At 42.5% G+C, this 16,038-nt stretch overlaps 2 protein-coding genes across 2 annotated transcripts in view; one reads left to right on the top strand and one right to left on the bottom strand.

The window, feature by feature from the left end:
* Positions 1-16,038, bottom strand: part of MCM9 (minichromosome maintenance 9 homologous recombination repair factor) — a 48,966-nt gene that overhangs the window by 15,174 nt on the left and 17,754 nt on the right. The gene's annotated exons all lie outside the window — the stretch shown is intronic.
* On the top strand, positions 2,321-14,746 carry ASF1A (anti-silencing function 1A histone chaperone). Its single transcript, XM_039569123.1, has 4 exons — positions 2,321-2,827; positions 6,379-6,494; positions 10,965-11,141; positions 13,000-14,746. The coding sequence occupies exons 1-4, from the start codon at positions 2,719-2,721 to the stop codon at positions 13,210-13,212; spliced, it is 615 nt and encodes a 204-aa protein (XP_039425057.1). The 5' UTR covers positions 2,321-2,718; the 3' UTR covers positions 13,213-14,746.

The following is a 16,038-nucleotide window of genomic DNA, read 5'->3' as shown; positions in this document are numbered from 1 at the left end:
ATGTTATACAACACTGGGAGGATGGCAAGTCAAAAGCCCTGCACAACTGTAGAAACAGCCACTCATTAGCAAGTATGTGCAGCTCCCTCCAATTCCTCTATTCCCTATTTCCCAGATTCTTCTCTATCTTTAGCCCTTCTTTTTCACTCCAGTGTTCAGCTCAAAATATCCTAGTAGTTGACAAGCTGCAACCAGCCTAAAATCTCCTGCAATTCTATGGCAAAACCTGCACAAGAATCCCCCCTGCCTCACCATTTGGTTCAAGGCTGCAAAGACCTTTTCATCACTGTGCAGCCCACCACAGTACCCATTTGTTTGCAAATGGCCGGCAAAAAGTTATTGGAATTAAATGCTTCCTGATAACATATGTACTTCAGCTTGTAGTAAGGAATCTCCTGCACCATGCCCAATCTTTCTTGGTTTTCCTGGACTGTGTGCCGAACAACGTGGGCAGTCAATCATACAGCAGAATTATAGAAACACAAAGTACTAGGCGGTACTAGAGCCTGGCTGCGCGTTTATTTCTGTATCTTCTGTGGTGAGGGTACACAACTCGCACCCCCCAAGCTGTGGCACTTTCTGCTCTCCCCCTGGAGCTGTGAGGGACATCACTGGCACTGCAGTGCTGTGTCACTCTGCTCCGCGCTGTGCCCTATGCATGGCAGCCATGAGATGGCCTCGCTGCAGGCTCCCGCCACCACACAAGATGGCTTCCCCCGCTGCACACAGGGCCCTCTCACTGGCAGTGCTGCTGCACGGGCAAAATGTCCTGTCTCATAGCTCTTCAGGGTACCCAAGCCCTCTACAAATGGAGGAAGGGGATGGCTCCCTGGCAGCAGGGCCGTGGGACAGGCACGCTTGGTTCCCTGCATAGCCCATCTTCAGTGGCCTCTCCAGCAGCAGCACTTGGGGCCATGCAGACAGCCCATCCCACCCGGGGCATCCAGCACCCCACCAGCAAACCCTGCTTTGCTCAGGGGGCTCCCCAGCCAGCAAGGTGCTGTATCCCAGTGTGCTGCCATTGGCCAAGAGGTCACTGCCGTGGGCTGCAGGGTCAGGCTCACGAGCCTGGCACCACTGCCAGCCCCACTGCCCTGAACTAGGGATGCTTCTGGCACCTGGGACCGCACCAGCACCCAGCACAATCAGCACAGAAACTGGAAAAAAACTCCACCAAACAAAGCATAACAAAAAACCAAAGAGCTGAAATGGCCCCAAACTGGACGTGTCCCACGGCACATGGTGGAGCCTCATGGGCAAGATGGTTTAGCCTGTAAGTGAACCACTGCTTTCATGCTTATTTAGGGGATGTCGAAAGCCCAATGCACCTTCCTGTTTGATTAGACTAGTTTTGTGCATTCTGACAGCAAAGGTGCTTGTTCTGGGAGGTGTTGGGAACAATTTCATCATGAATGCAGGACTGAGAGTAGTTTTTCACTCTTCCCAAGCAGCCAGCATTGCAGTTGCTGTTTATACAATACTGCACACTCTTAGAATATAAAAACCCACTTAGGATTCTTTTAAATACTTGTCAATCTTCCATTTTGTAAATAAGGTTAAATAAAACTTTAAAAGGAGCTCTAGTTGCAACCAGCTCTTTGTCTTGACATACAGCACTTCTTTAACTTTTTGCCTGAAGTGAATGGACAAAAGATTATATTTTGTCCCTGTTCTACCCACAATTCTAATTTAATTATGATATTTTTCCCTACTGTTCTTCCAGCCTCAATTTTAAGCTTAGGGCACTTCCAAGCTGGATGTGGTCTTACATTGTTTGCAACTTGCAGAGGATGAAGATTTTGAAAGGAAATTAATTTCTTCTTCAGCTCATATGGTTCACAACTTTAAATGTAATACACTGATAAAAGAAGCATCTTCTACATATGAATCTAAACCTTATCAATTTTAATAAAAATTATTGTGGTAGGCAGGATAAATATAGTCCCATAAGCTATATGCCAGCGATTGAAGTAAAGTCACATCTTAAGATTTAATTTTTTCTTTTAAATAAAATCATTGCAAGGCAACAGCTTTTGAACTAATGTACAGAGTCCCTCTTGGTCATGAAAGGAGATATGACTGGTTGCTTGGTAAGATCTTCCCTTCTGATTCTCCCCTTGCCTGGATTTTAATCTTTCTAATGCATGCAGAAAAACAAAACAAAACAAAACAAAACAAAAAACGGCTGTAGATAAGCTCTCGGTCCTTTTCCTGGAAATCAGAGAAGCAGATGCTCCGCTGCTCCTTCCACGCTCGCCGGGCTCACCGCCCGCCCCCGGCCCCGCCCCCGGCCCCGCCCCCCACGGCGCTGGCGGTTGCCGGCGGCCGTTGCCGGCGCGCGCCGGGCGGGGGCGCTGCGGCGGGGGCGGCGCGGGGCGGGCGCGCGCGGAGGCCGCTCTGGCCGGCGCTCGGTGCCCGCCGTGCCCGCGGAGGGAGGGCCCTCGCTCGGCGACCGGCCAATCCGGGCGGGCGCTGGCGGCGAGCAGGGGCAGAATGGGCTGTAGTTGAGCGAAATAGGGAAAGCGGCGAACAGTGTGGAGCGTTCCCGGTGTAAATAAAAGGGGGGGCGAAAAAAAAAAAAAAGTTTGTGGAAGTCGCCGCCCTGCAGCTTCGCTCGGGCAGCGGCGCGGGGCTTGTGCGGTGCGGGAGCCCGGCACGGAGGACTTTAGTGCGCGGCGTTAACACGCTCTGCCTATTGTTTGTGTTTTTTTCCAAAATATGGCAAAGGTTCAGGTGAACAATGTAGTGGTGTTGGATAATCCTTCTCCTTTCTACAATCCTTTCCAGTTCGAAATCACATTCGAATGCATAGAGGACCTGTCTGAAGGTGAGTAGAATTTTTCTCCCCGATACGGATTTTGCAACCCCGGGCTCTGAGCTCGGGGCATTTAAGGCTTAAACTTTGCACAGGCCTGCGCCTACAATTTAATAGTCTCTCCACCTCGGCCGCATCGCCGTGCCGAGCCGAGGGGATGTGCCGGCCGGGCGAGGGGATGTGCCGCTCCCGCCGAGCCCGGCGCCGGGGAAAGTTGGCGGCGTCCGCCCGCCCTGGGCGCCGAGCCGGGCCCGCCGCCTCTCCCCGCCATCGGCGAGGCGGCGAGCTGCCGCAAGTTGCGAGGAACTTGTTAGAGTGGAGGTAGCCATGTTGCCAGCTTTGTGTGTGCGTGGGGGGAGCGAGCGGGAGGAGAGGAGGGTTGAACCGGGCTCGGCGGCCGCGCATCCCCGCGGGCACACGGGATGCTGCGCGTGCAGCCCCGGCGGTACTCAGAGCGCGGAAAACGCTCCGCGGGGATGCGTTTTGCTGGCCTCGTGCTCCATTTTAGTACTAAGAAAAAAAAAAAAAAAAAAATTAAAAAATCACGGTGGGAGGCAGGGGCGGGCTGGCTGGCTGGCCGGCCCCGCGTGCCGGCAGCGGGCAGCTGCGGTAGGTGCGCGGGGCCCGGGGGCACGGCTCGGAGCAGAGCGCTGGCTCCGGGAGCCCCGCCGGGGGGGAGGGGGCCGCCCGTCTGCCACTATTTTTGGAAGTCACTCGAAAGTTACCGGCCGCCACCAGCGGGCGAGGGGCGGCCCCGGCCTCGCCGCCCCGCGGAGACCCCCGTCCTGAGCCGGGGCCGCCGCTCCGCTCCCGCCGCACTCCCGCCTTCCCCCCGAGCCGGGCGGGCCGCGAGCCGCCCTCGCCCCGGCCGCGCTCCGCAGCGCCGCCCCTCGGCCGGCCGCGGGACGCGCCCCGAGAGGCTGCGCGTCGGCCCGCGGGCGGGAGTTTCGAACGGCTCGGGGCGAAGGAGGGAATGCGGGGCGCTCCCGCCCGCCGGCGGGCCGTGAGCGGCTGCTGCGCCGGGAGCAGGAGGAGGCCGCCCGGCTGGGCTGCCTGTGAGCGGAAGAGGACACTGCCTGGCTGGCACTCGCAGAGCCCAGCTCCGGCTGGTCGCCAGGGAGCCCCTCGTGCGGAGGGGCGAGGGCAGGGCTGAGGAGAAGGGGAGTTGGGTGCTGTCCTAGCTGAGGTGCCCTGGCAGGCTCGCTGTCGCTGCGGTTTAACTCGCCTCACTCCGCCTGCCTCTTGCAGCAGCGCGTAACTCGTGCGTGGCGGCGGGATGGTGACAGCGCGGGGAGGGAGGGAGGGAGGGACGGCCCCGTGGCGGGAACTTTAGAGGAAGTCTCGCCTGAGCCAGGGATTTCCTCTAGGCCTCCGCCGCCTGTCTCCTGCCCTACTGCAACTGACCGACGCAGTAGCTGGAGCTGTGCTCCATGCCCGTCGGTCGCCACGTTGCTGGCTGGATCTCTCCAGTCAACCTGGCCCCATCCGAGGTGCAGCATCGGACCCCCTCCGTGACAGCTGCTATGGCAGGTGGCAGTACCCGTCACAGGGACTCTGTGCAAGGTGTTAGACTTTTCCTTCCAGTTGTGCACAGCTGTCTGTATGTGATGTGCTCCTCACACTCTGGATTTATGTTAAAGTTAATCCTGGACGGTTGTGATGAGAAGAATTATAGAATGGTCCAAAGCAGAATTCTCAGTTCCCTTCCCCCACTAATATGCAAGTTAGACTATAGGATAAATTAGGGATGAGCACTGCTATCTTTCACATTTAAAAATAAGATTAAACACAGCCTTTGTATACTTGATGAAAAGGCATTTCCTTAGCTTTCCTGTACTAATGTCTGTTCACTGTGCTGTTTTCAGCCCATCCTCTGCAACACTGATCCTAAAATTAAATCCATTAACTCCAGCCCTTTCTTTCTTAAAGTTGTTGTTCTGTATCAAGATACTTAAATAGTTATTTTACAAGACACTTATTTTTAAAAAGCCTGTTTTAGCAGTAAATACTAGTAGTTGTTTAGAATGAGCTTTATACTATTCTACTAGAATAATGGCACAGGATAGTGTGATAATCTTAAGCAGTTTAGCCTAAAAGTCCTCACTTCTTGTAAGTAGTAACTTGTCCTCAGATCCAGACAAGAAAGCTCCTTAATTATTCTGGATGAATACCCTGCAATACTGGCAACAGCTAGTACTTCGTGCTCAAAAGGTAAATAAAACCTCTGATACAGTACCTGGGCAACTGTGCTGTGTTGTACAGAGGAGTAAAATCCCTTCCCAAGCCCTGTTTATTATGATAGTTAAACCCGCAAAACCTGCCTTGATGGTAAACAAAATAAGCAAGAAGAATTCACTAGTGAGGAAAGAGAGTTGCAATCTTAATGCAGCCAAGTTCTGTTCAAGTGCTAATTCTTTTTTTCTATGCTTAAATTCCATTCCTGCATCCAGAATCCATGAGGGTTGGATTTTGCTGAGTATACTAATCAAGTTAATGTAATAGGGTACAGGTTTGTGCTTTTGCAAAGGCAATCTCAGAGTATTGTTCACAAGGGGGAAAGAAAAGAAACACACCGTGTAAGTTTTTAAGGTATAGTTCTGAAACAACAGCTAATTAAGAAAAGAAGCGTTAGTTACAGTTTTTTGTAATGGTGATCTTTTTTTTCCTCTTGTTTAAAAACCCCAAAATCTGTCTTGCAAGATTAGTTTCACATGTGTAAATGAATATTGTTTTTGAATCAAAAAGGGAAGGTGAAAAGCTGACCTAGGAAGAGCTAATTTGGGCTAATTTGCAGTTTCAACTTCAAAACATCTGTGGGGGAGAAGCTGAGTTAGAAAAAACTGAATTGTAATAAATGTTGGGGTTTAGTGCATTACTTTAAGAAGCAAAATGCTACACTGGATTTTTTTTTTTTTCCCTAGAATTCCATCTCAGCATGTAGATAAAATCCAAGCACCACTATCTTTAAGAATATGGTGTAATCATGCTGTAACAATTTTATGTACTTCCTGGGTAACACAAGTGACAGGAGAAGGAATGGGGGCATACAGTTAGTGTGCCTGGAGCTTACCCAGTGGGTTTCCTTACTCAATTAACTACTTTGCATGATCTGTGTAATTTAAGCTGTGAGGTATTTATGTGGAAGGTGGGAATTTTGCTTTTGGGAGGTTAGTCAGTATTCAAGGATGTGATGAGTTATAGGCATCATCCCTCTGCTGCAGCCATTCTGACAGACTTTGAGAAGATGTTCAACACAGCTCCCAGTTAGTAAAAGGGCTCTGTTCTCTGTATAAAATTTGAAAATTAACCTCAGTGTGAAAATAGAGGGATTCCTGTGGTACAAGTGACTAGAGAGAGAAGGTGGGATGATCTGGTTCATGAGGACAGGGTCAGGCATCAGTAAATTTCCCTGATGAAGACAGGTCCTTGTTATTTTAGGCCTGTTGCCAAAGAAGCAATTTTAGGCTATGCAAAACTGTAGATGGGTGAAAGTGGAAGACCCCGAACTATAATGATAAATAATGTTTGTTGTTTTTTATTTTATTCTTTTTTTTTCTCTGTAGATTTGGAATGGAAAATAATTTATGTGGGTTCAGCTGAAAGTGAAGAGTATGATCAGGTGTTAGACTCTGTTTTAGTTGGACCTGTTCCTGCAGGCAGACACATGTTTGTATTTCAGGTAAGTTTGATTTAACGGTTTCTAAAAGAGTTGTGCTAATTTGTTTAGGAATAACTGCATCAAACTAAGAGACACTTGAAAAACAATGGTAAGTTAGAAAAAATATTTCAGTGAGCTCCTCAGGAATGCTATACCTTCCTTTAAAGTCTGTTCTTGAGCTTGTACTCCTTGCCCCTGATATTTCTTGGTTATATTTTTTTATTTGTGGTATCAATAATTAGTGATATAAGCACAGTTCCCACAGCTACTGATAATTTTAACCAGTCTGGCTCGTAATCAGCAGTGCCAGTTGCCTGGTTTACACCAGCACCATCAGGCTCACCTCTTCTGCCACTGGTGGCAGTTTCAGACAATCAGGAGCACTAGATTAACGTAGACAACGCCTTCAGAGGATCAGGCCAACAAACTAATTGTAAAACTCAGCCAGAACAATGAAGAAGTTGGTTTCTGTTTGGCAGGACTCATGTTAAACTGTGATGTTTGGCTAAGCATGCTAAATCATAACAAAATACTAAAAAAAATATTTAGTGCTTTCTAAAATGAAGATAGAAATTCAGTGGTAAATGGGAGGCATTTAGGACACAAGTGTGTAGATCAAGACTGCAAAAAAGTCTAGAGCATGTGACAGTCCTATAAAATACTGCTGTTAAAGCCAAAAGTTAATAAGGAACAATGAAGGAAAAGAAAACAGGGAAAGAGCAGCACTAAAATGGGGCTTACTGGCCTAGTCTTGTTTCCATTTTAACTCAGTGAGAGGCGGGGTGGGGAAATCCTGAAGCAGACTTGCCTGAATTCTTTCAGAAGCTTTTTTTTAATACATATTTTGTGGTGGTGGGGGTTTTCTGTTCTTTTTTATTCAAACCTATAATTTGTATTAAAACTAACACATTTTTCTCTAAGAAATACTAGAATTTTTCTTGTAAACTGAGAGCAAAATATTTCCATTGGATGAAACATCAGATAGAAACTGAGTGTATCTTATTTTATAAGAATCCTGCTATTTTCCCAAATACTATAAATTCACTTAACTAATGGCAAATGCATGCTGAAGTATGAGCATTAAAAAACCCCAAAGTGCTGATGAATACACTCCCTTATTTCTCATGGCTACTGTAACTGGTTTAAAATAATATCAGCATTTATGAGGCATCCTGATTAATCCTGTAAGTTCCAGGAAAGGTGGTTGGTTTGGGATTTTGGGGGTTTTTGTTTGTTTGCTTATTCTGGGCTTTTTTGTTTTGGTTTTTTCCTTAAAGGAATAGGATTAGACTGGAGGTTGCACTTATCAACCACATACATGCAAATCAATGTTGAAACATTTCTGTTTGGTTTTGGAGCCAGGCCTAATTTTTCCACAGTAGAAATAAAGCAGATGTGTAACAAATGCATCATTTATTAACGGTTTTTCCATTATCAAGCCATTATAGCCTATGGCATTAATTGGTCAGAAATAGGTGATCCTCTATTGCTCTCAAAGGGGCTCCCTTGTGTTTGTATGTGGGGAAATCAGCTGGCATTTACATTTCTGATTTAAAAGATGCGCTGCTCTCAATCAAAGGTCTCAAGATTCATTGTTGATGGTGATGGGAAGGAGCAGGAAGCAGGTGCCTAAAAAGGCATGTTTTAGCTGTATGACTGGGAAGGTCTCAAATTAAATTTACTGGTCCTGCAGTTTCTGTAGAATGGAGTCAGCAATTGTATTCTGGTTATAAATGACACTACAGCTAAATTAGGAGGAGATGTGTAGATTTGCTTATATTGGAGTAGGTCCTGTAAGAGACTCCTTCTGTTAAAATATCCTTTTTATTTCTTATGGAAGTACTGTTGGGCCTGGGTATATTATGCTTCAAAGGCTCTGGATTTCAGATGAGGGTAGGACTCGGCTCATGTGTACACAGGAGACCACCAAAACCCAAAGTGCTACAAGAAGCCTTTGCTGATGACTGAAGCAATTTTATTCACCAAGCTGAAGCAGCCTAGGATATGGAGAAAACAAGCAAGGGAAGGCAAGAATGGGGCACAGCACAGAACTGCAGGAGGCACGTGATAGAAAGAAAGGAGATTGTTTTCCTGGGGAATAGCTTAAGGAAAGGACCTTTGCAGAGGAGTGTAAAATTTTCAGATAATCTGCTGTAGATTTTTCTAGATAGGAAAATGGCTGAAATAGCAACTAAAATGGAGTACCACACAGATTACCAAGGATGACAAAAATACCTTAGATGAAAAGATGATGTGGATCTTGTTGGGAATTCAGCCTTACAAAAAGATGGACAATTATTGTGCTTTCAGACTTATAAAAGCAGCTTTTTGTTTTAAAACCCCAAAACATTACATTTAAAAGGGGTTTCAATAGTAAAGGCCCACAGCTTGGCTTATTTGTTTCTGAATGCTAAGATATATGTAGTGAAACCAGATTCCTTCTCTGTTTTCTTGGGAATTTGTAATAAAATCACAGAAACTTCTTTTTGAGCATATAAGCACATAAATAATTTACTATCCTTAAGTGGGCATATAACCTTTGCTACCTACTCTGCAGTAATAGCTGTGTGAATAAATATCATGTTGAAAAGCAAGATAATTCAAGGTAACATATACACAGGCTGATTTCATAAAATTCTTAAGTAAATTATAGCATAAGAATGGCATATTAAGACAGTGATTTTTATGCAAAAATTAATATACTGCCTCTGCCCACCAAAATATCTGTTTGCAGATAATCTGCTTATTTATCATTTGGTCATACCAAGCTCTTCTCTTTTTTTTCCACCTGTATATGATCTTTGGTTCCTGAGTAATTAAGAGGTTTGACAAAAAAAGGAAGTTGGAAATTTGAGAACTGTTTTAAACAGTCTTCGGTGTCTTTTTCATGCAGCAAAACAATGCTTGAGAGATAAGTAGGATTAGAACAGAGTATTTCTGTGGGTTCAGAACTGTGTCATAGGATATTACAAGACAGAAAATGACAGTGGAAACCTGGAAAACTAAGATCCTACATTAGAATGTGAATTGAGTTTAATGGGGAGTTAAATGGAACATGGTCCTTTTGTTGCCCATTACCGTGGAATTTAAACTGATCAAACAGTTCTGGGCACTGTTAGAACAAGACTACTGAATTACAGCAGTGATTTAATCTGTATTGGCAGTTCTTGTGATTTCCTCAAGCATTTGTTCTGTTCCTTGGCCATCTTTTCCATTCCCCTATGCTAGTTGTAAAGCCATTCAGTTATTTTCTATTTCCTTCAGAGCTGGAGGAAGATGAGTTCTACTTGATTCCCTGGTTTCTTCTCCTCCCTCTGGTGTATTTGTACCTGAGAGGTCTGACTCATCTAATTCTTCTGCAAAGTGCCTACTGTTTTTCACAAAAAGCTAGACTGCTTTAAAGGCTTAGAATTGAAGTGGCAAAGAGTAGAAGCCAGTGCTGCATGAGCAGTAGCTCCCAAATTTCACCATGCTGGAGCATATAAATGCTACAGAAAAGTAGGGATGAGAGGGACAACAGGAATTAATTCCATTCATCCTCTGTCCTTGGGCAAGGTTTGTTACACCCAAGCCATCTGAACACATATTACTAATACCAACTTGTTCTTGTAACATGGGTGTTCATTGTTGACTTCAGATCTTCATGTGGAATTGTAAATATGAAGCTGTTTTACTGGGCCTGGATTGGTTACTTTAAATCCTACAGCAGAATCAGGCATCACATTTTATCAATATATGTGGTAGTTAGGAGGCATTTTAAGGGACTGATGTGAGCCACATTTTACGAGGCAAATTTTATTGATAAGTAACTGCAGAGCCATAGTAAGTAAGGACATTGAGGAAGATTTTATCAGTTGCTTATTAGGTTTGCATACTGGCTGAAAATGTTCAGGTGTCTTAGAGAGATGATGCATTTAACTGCATAAATTTTAACGAACATAGGTGTCAGGAATGAAGCCAGAAAAAGTACTTCATTCCTTTCCTAGAAATCTGTGGAACAGCACAAACCTTACCATAGCCCATCCCTTTTCTTGCTGAAGTGTAACTTGCAGTCTGTAGTTTTAAGGATTTAGTCTTGTTAAGAACACACATACAGACCAATTCAACCTTGAGGGTACACAAGAAAATAATCTTGCTCTACTAAATTACCAAGATGGGCTGGAGAACATTGGCACTGTAGAAGTGGAGTGATGTTGGTACCCCTGTTTGAACAATGGTTCAGCTGATCATATATTTAAAAGCAGTTTTGGCTCAAGCCTGGCCAATTGCCCATAAGAAATGTCAGCAAACAATTTTACTGCATTCTAATTCTGTCTTTAGAGGATGGTGTTCTAAATCTAGGGTTGATGTTGTGAAAGCAGTTATTTTCTGGTTAACTTGAACAATTTTAAATATAGTCACTACTTAGCTGCTGAAACACGCTACTTGAGATTCCTCTGCTAGGTAGGCATGTGGTATCAATTTTAATTTATCTTTCCCTTTCACATTTAGGCTGACGCACCTAACCCAGGGCTTATTCCAGATGCAGATGCAGTAGGTGTAACAGTTGTGCTAATTACATGCACTTACCGAGGTCAAGAATTTATTAGAGTCGGCTACTATGTAAACAATGAATATACGGAAACAGAACTGAGAGAGAATCCACCAGTAAAGCCAGATTTTTCTAAGGTAAGGCACGTTTTGTTTTAGTCACATATCAGAGGCATGCTTGTAGAAAGAGGTTTTTAAGAAACAAACCCAAACCCCATTTTGTAATTTGATTTCATAAAGTGCATGGAATAATGAGGCATCAAATAATGGAAAATACTTGGGGGGACAAACTAAAAGTGCCATGTAGTTGTCATAAATTTAGGTAATACTGAGAAACCATCAAAAATTCCACCATCTCGAAGCCTTGGCTGTACTTTCACACTGACTGTGAAATAAACCGTTGGATTTATTTCCAACTGCACCACTGTTACAAAGTGGCTCTGTTTTTCAGAAAAACAGAATAATGTTTTTTCTAGGCCCATCAACCTGGAACTAAGTTGTAGATATTAATTTACTATAGTTGTTACTCAGCTGTTCTAGTGCCAGAGCTGCAGTTTCTGCAGAACTTCAGCAAACAAACTGAGGAACAAGTTAGGTGTAAAATGAGAGAACATGGGTAGCCTGGTTGGATGATTATCTGATGAATGGATAATTTGACAAAGGAAGTATAAGGATTAAGTTATAAAAACATACCTCCTTCATAGTAGCAATTAAACCAGGACTAGAATTAAAAGATGAAGTGAAATAGTATGTTTTTTCTATGCTTAACTTAATTTTCAGGGATCAGATACTAAATATGTTGTCAAAATTACAGTTAAGTTTGAGGATTCCTAAACTTTGGGTATGTTCCTTTCTTCTTCACTTGTTTCTTTTAAAACATAACTTGTTATGTTGGTTGTCTATGCCAAAATGGTTGACTCCCTTTAAGTACTTGAATTTAGAATGCCTAGAACTACTTGTCTTCATTCTCTGCTCATATAAAAAGCTAGCTTTGCTCCTATGAAAAAGAACAGCAAAAGCTATCATATATTTGTACACAGAGTCCTTAATGTGACTTTGAGACAAAATGGAAACGCACAAGAATGTTATTAAAGGGATTAATTAATGGGTAATAAGCGCTATGAGGTTCTAAAAAAATAAATGCGCTTTTTAGTTTGCATAAGGGGTCAGGAAATACTTAATGAGAGTACACTTTCTTGGAGAATAAAACCAACAAAGCACACCTTTCCTGTGATCAGTCTAAACTGTCATAGTGAGTGTCCACTGGCGCTAAGTTGCCATCCTCCAGGTAACTCTATAATCTTTCACCCCTTTTCAAAATAAAGAGAAAATGAGCATTTTGGTTTTTTGCTGCATACATAAATACAGTATCTTTTCAAAGGAAAATGAAGGCCAGCCATGAGAATAAGATAGATGACTAATCATGTCCACTGCCACAGTGTTAGTATCTTCCAAATATAAGTATTTTTACTTTAAAACTTCAGTGGATAAATCCTCTTAATGAAATCAGTCTGAAGTTTGGTAGTTTAAGGATAAGGTTGTACTTTTAAATGAAGATGAGAAGGTGATAGAATTGAGAGGTACTGCAAATACCATCAAGTTGATGCAACATTTGATGAAGTACTGTGGTTTGCAAAATCCTTGTGGGGGTAGAAGTTATTTGCTTTACTAAAAGCTGGATAAAATAATAAACACTTGCACTTTACTTGTGGATCTCTTTCACAGTTTTCACCTTGTGGAACAGTTAAAATATTCTCTTGAGAAAGTGGTTACTTTGCTGAGTAGAATATTAGGGAAGATGAATAAGTGGGGGTACTGTAAGCACATTTCTGATCCATAGGTAGTAGCTATAGATTCGCATTGATGTCAATTCCCTTTTTAAACAAATTGTTTTACACAAACAAGGCTATAGGGACTAAAAGGAAAAAATCTCTATGCATATGAACTGCAGTTTGAGACGTATACATTACAATCCATATATTTTCTTCTTTCCCAGCTTCAAAGGAATATTTTGGCATCTAATCCCAGAGTCACAAGATTCCACATTAATTGGGAGGACAACACTGAAAAACTGGAAGATGCAGAGAGCAGTAACCCAAATCTACAGTCCCTGCTTTCCACAGATGCATTACCTTCAGCATCAAAGGGGTGGTCAACATCAGAAAATTCACTAAATGTTATGTTAGAATCTCATATGGACTGCATGTGACTAACCACCATCCTTTTGGTACTGTATATGTGTTAAACTGTAAAAACAACCAGAACTATTTCCCTCAAATTCCATAAGTACATAGTTGAAGCAATGTGAAGAACTTGTTTTAAAACATCCTGTAGAAAGTTTATAAAAAAAACAAAACAAAAAAAAAAAAACCAAAAAAAACCCCAACAAACAGTATTTGAGCAGATTGTGGAATATAAATACAACTATTTTTAAGTAATTGCCTTTTTTTTCTAATGTGTTATTCTATGTGGTCTAAACCAAACCTGATTAAAGTATATGTATTCTCTCCCCTACCCCCTTATTTTGTAAGCACTCTTAAAAACTAAAAAAAAGTTTAAAAGTTAAAACATTCAGGCAAAATGAAGGAATAATGCCATGTCCTCATCTCTGCTATCCAGATTGCCAAATATAAAGTGCCCTTTGATAGCATCTTAAGAACAAAACTGTCATTAGATGAAGTGCAAAGAAAAAAGTATCTCTTATTAACAAACAAAGTCCAAAAATCTCCTTTTGATCTGAAAGCAGACAGCACGGTATAATTTTAGGTGCAAGCTTCTTTTCCTTTCAAGGCACATACTTGTTACTTAAAGCATGCAATTGAGATTTACCATCTGCTATCTTGGATTTTAGGACTTTTTTTTTTTCCTAAATCTCCTGCTGCTGCTGTTTAGTCAAACCTGTGGTTTGTTCAGGACAGTGTTTCATGTGGATTGGGGTGGGTACCTCAGGAAAGAACCCTTTTTCAGCCACCCTGATAGCATACACAATTGGTTGGAAGGATGCAAGCAATTACTAGAAGATTCTAAGTATCAAAAGCAATAGTGTGAATATCCCAAAAACGCTCTTCTGCAAGATTATTATGTCTCACTACTGGTTGGTATGTTTGTTTTCAGGCATGCTTTATTGTAGTCTTTTTCACTAGTAGTAAGGAGTTTGGATGTTTTCTTTCAGTTTTTTGAAACACTTAGCATTTTAAACTTCTCTGTTTTCTCTCTAGCCTTTAAGGCAATCCTATTCAGTGGTGTAAACCCTGTTGTGGCAGGCATGACACACTCAAGAATCCATTACTTGTCTCAGTGCAAGAGCTTCAGGGCATCCCTATTACTTGAAGCATCTTGGAAGATAAAAGGAATTAAGCAGTAAACTGTAAAGACTTAAGACATTATTATGACACTTAACAATTCAGTTATTCCCTTCCAATCCTTATTAGCTTTATATATTTACTCTGTGCATTTAAATTGTAATCTGTCATGCCAGATTACAGGAATCTCATTCTACTATTTACTAGTTACTGCCCAAATTATGAACCCTTGTAGGTTCCCGACCCTTCAAAAAAGGGTAGATTTCATGATGATTGACAGTGTAGCTCTGAATAAAAAGAGAATGCTTTCTGTTCTCTTTCTGCATTCTCTAATGGGGATGAAGATGTCCCAGACAGTTAGTGCTTCTGTCTTTCCACATCTTTAGTGAAATTCTCTGTGTTTCAAATGTGTGTTTTCTAAACTGGAAAGGAATGACCTGATCTGAATGTACATGCACATGTTTTACTTGTCTGGAAAATCAGCAGTACTCATTTAGGGTAGATGAATGAATTAATGAAGTCCATTAAGATTTGGAGGCCTAGTTCTAATATGTGCTTTTAAAAATCTCTCTAATTGTTTGCTGGTTATCACTTTAATCTAAAAATATTAACACTTACTGGTATGACTTAACACAAAGAATTGGTTCCCTGAACTAGCAGTTACTTCACTTGAGGGCTGAAATTCTGTGAAATTTATCTTTGATTTTCAATTATATTGCAACTTTTAGGTCTGCAGTGACATTTTGAGATTTTTCATGCACTTTATGTTCTATTTATGTCTATTTAAGATATCTCATAAATATAAGCATGTAAATAACTTAGTTATCTGCTGAAGGATTGACAGGCTTGTGAAGTCTGCCTTGAATTAAGGCTACTGTAGTAGTATCTCAAACTCTTGCATCTGTTGAATATTCAAATGAAAACATGATCCAAGTACAAGCTGTAACCAGAATCCATCCATTGGTAGCATGAAGGCTTTTTAGAAGCATATGCCACAAAGTGATGGAAGCAAACCATATTGCCGCTATTGCAAAAGCAACAATATTCAGTCAGCAAAACAATGTCACCCAGCAAACCACTTAATTCAGAGGAATGGAAAAGTGAAGCTCTATTGTTAAGGAGGAAAAAGTCATCTGTGCATGAGAACTTGGGTGCAATAAACTTCAAGCTTGACTGTGGCAGGATGCTGCAGTAGAGTTTGGCACCACCTTACCTGATACACTGATGGGGCCTGGATAGAGCTGACCCACCACTAGCAGGAGAAGGAATGCTGTGCTTGGTGAAAATTGGAGACAAACAACCCTACCTCATGATCTTTGCAAGATCAATGGCATTTCTATGTTTTTTGAGAGGCTGGGTGCCTCAGGTCTTTGCAACTTTGTCCAGATTTCAGCAGTCCATACACTCTGCCTACTGAGTATGGCATTTCCTGACAAAAATCACATTCCAGAGACATAGAATGAGAAACCAACTTCCAGTCTCCCAGAGACTTCAGGCAATATCACAGCACAAACTTAGTGGTATTAAAAGACAGAATGCATGTAGGGCATCTGTAAAGGCTTGTCCCTGATCTCTAGGCATTTTAGACCAGGAGGTCTGTGTGCATGACACAGCCAACCAGTGCTGACATCACAGCATTACAATTTCAAGGTTGAAGATGAATTCACCTTCCCAAAAACCTTTACTTGCAGAGGCCACCAAGATGCAAAGGAATGCTACAGATTCTGCTGACA

Source organism: Corvus cornix, chromosome 3 (assembly GCF_000738735.6).
Source record: "Corvus cornix cornix isolate S_Up_H32 chromosome 3, ASM73873v5, whole genome shotgun sequence".
Lineage (NCBI taxonomy): Eukaryota > Metazoa > Chordata > Aves > Passeriformes > Corvidae > Corvus > Corvus cornix.
The sequence above is the reverse complement of the archived record's forward strand: the minus strand, read 5'-3'. Positions and strand labels throughout refer to the sequence as shown.

Excerpts from the sequence above, each read along its gene's own strand:
- ASF1A (XM_039569123.1), top strand. The coding sequence starts at position 2,719 with ATGGCAAAGGTTCAGGTGAACAATGTAGTGGTGTTGGATAATCCTTCT. Across the intron at positions 6,495-10,964 it reads GACACATGTTTGTATTTCAG|GCTGACGCACCTAACCCAGG; the intron begins GTAAGTTTGATT and ends TTTCACATTTAG. Across the intron at positions 11,142-12,999 it reads TAAAGCCAGATTTTTCTAAG|CTTCAAAGGAATATTTTGGC; the intron begins GTAAGGCACGTT and ends CTTCTTTCCCAG.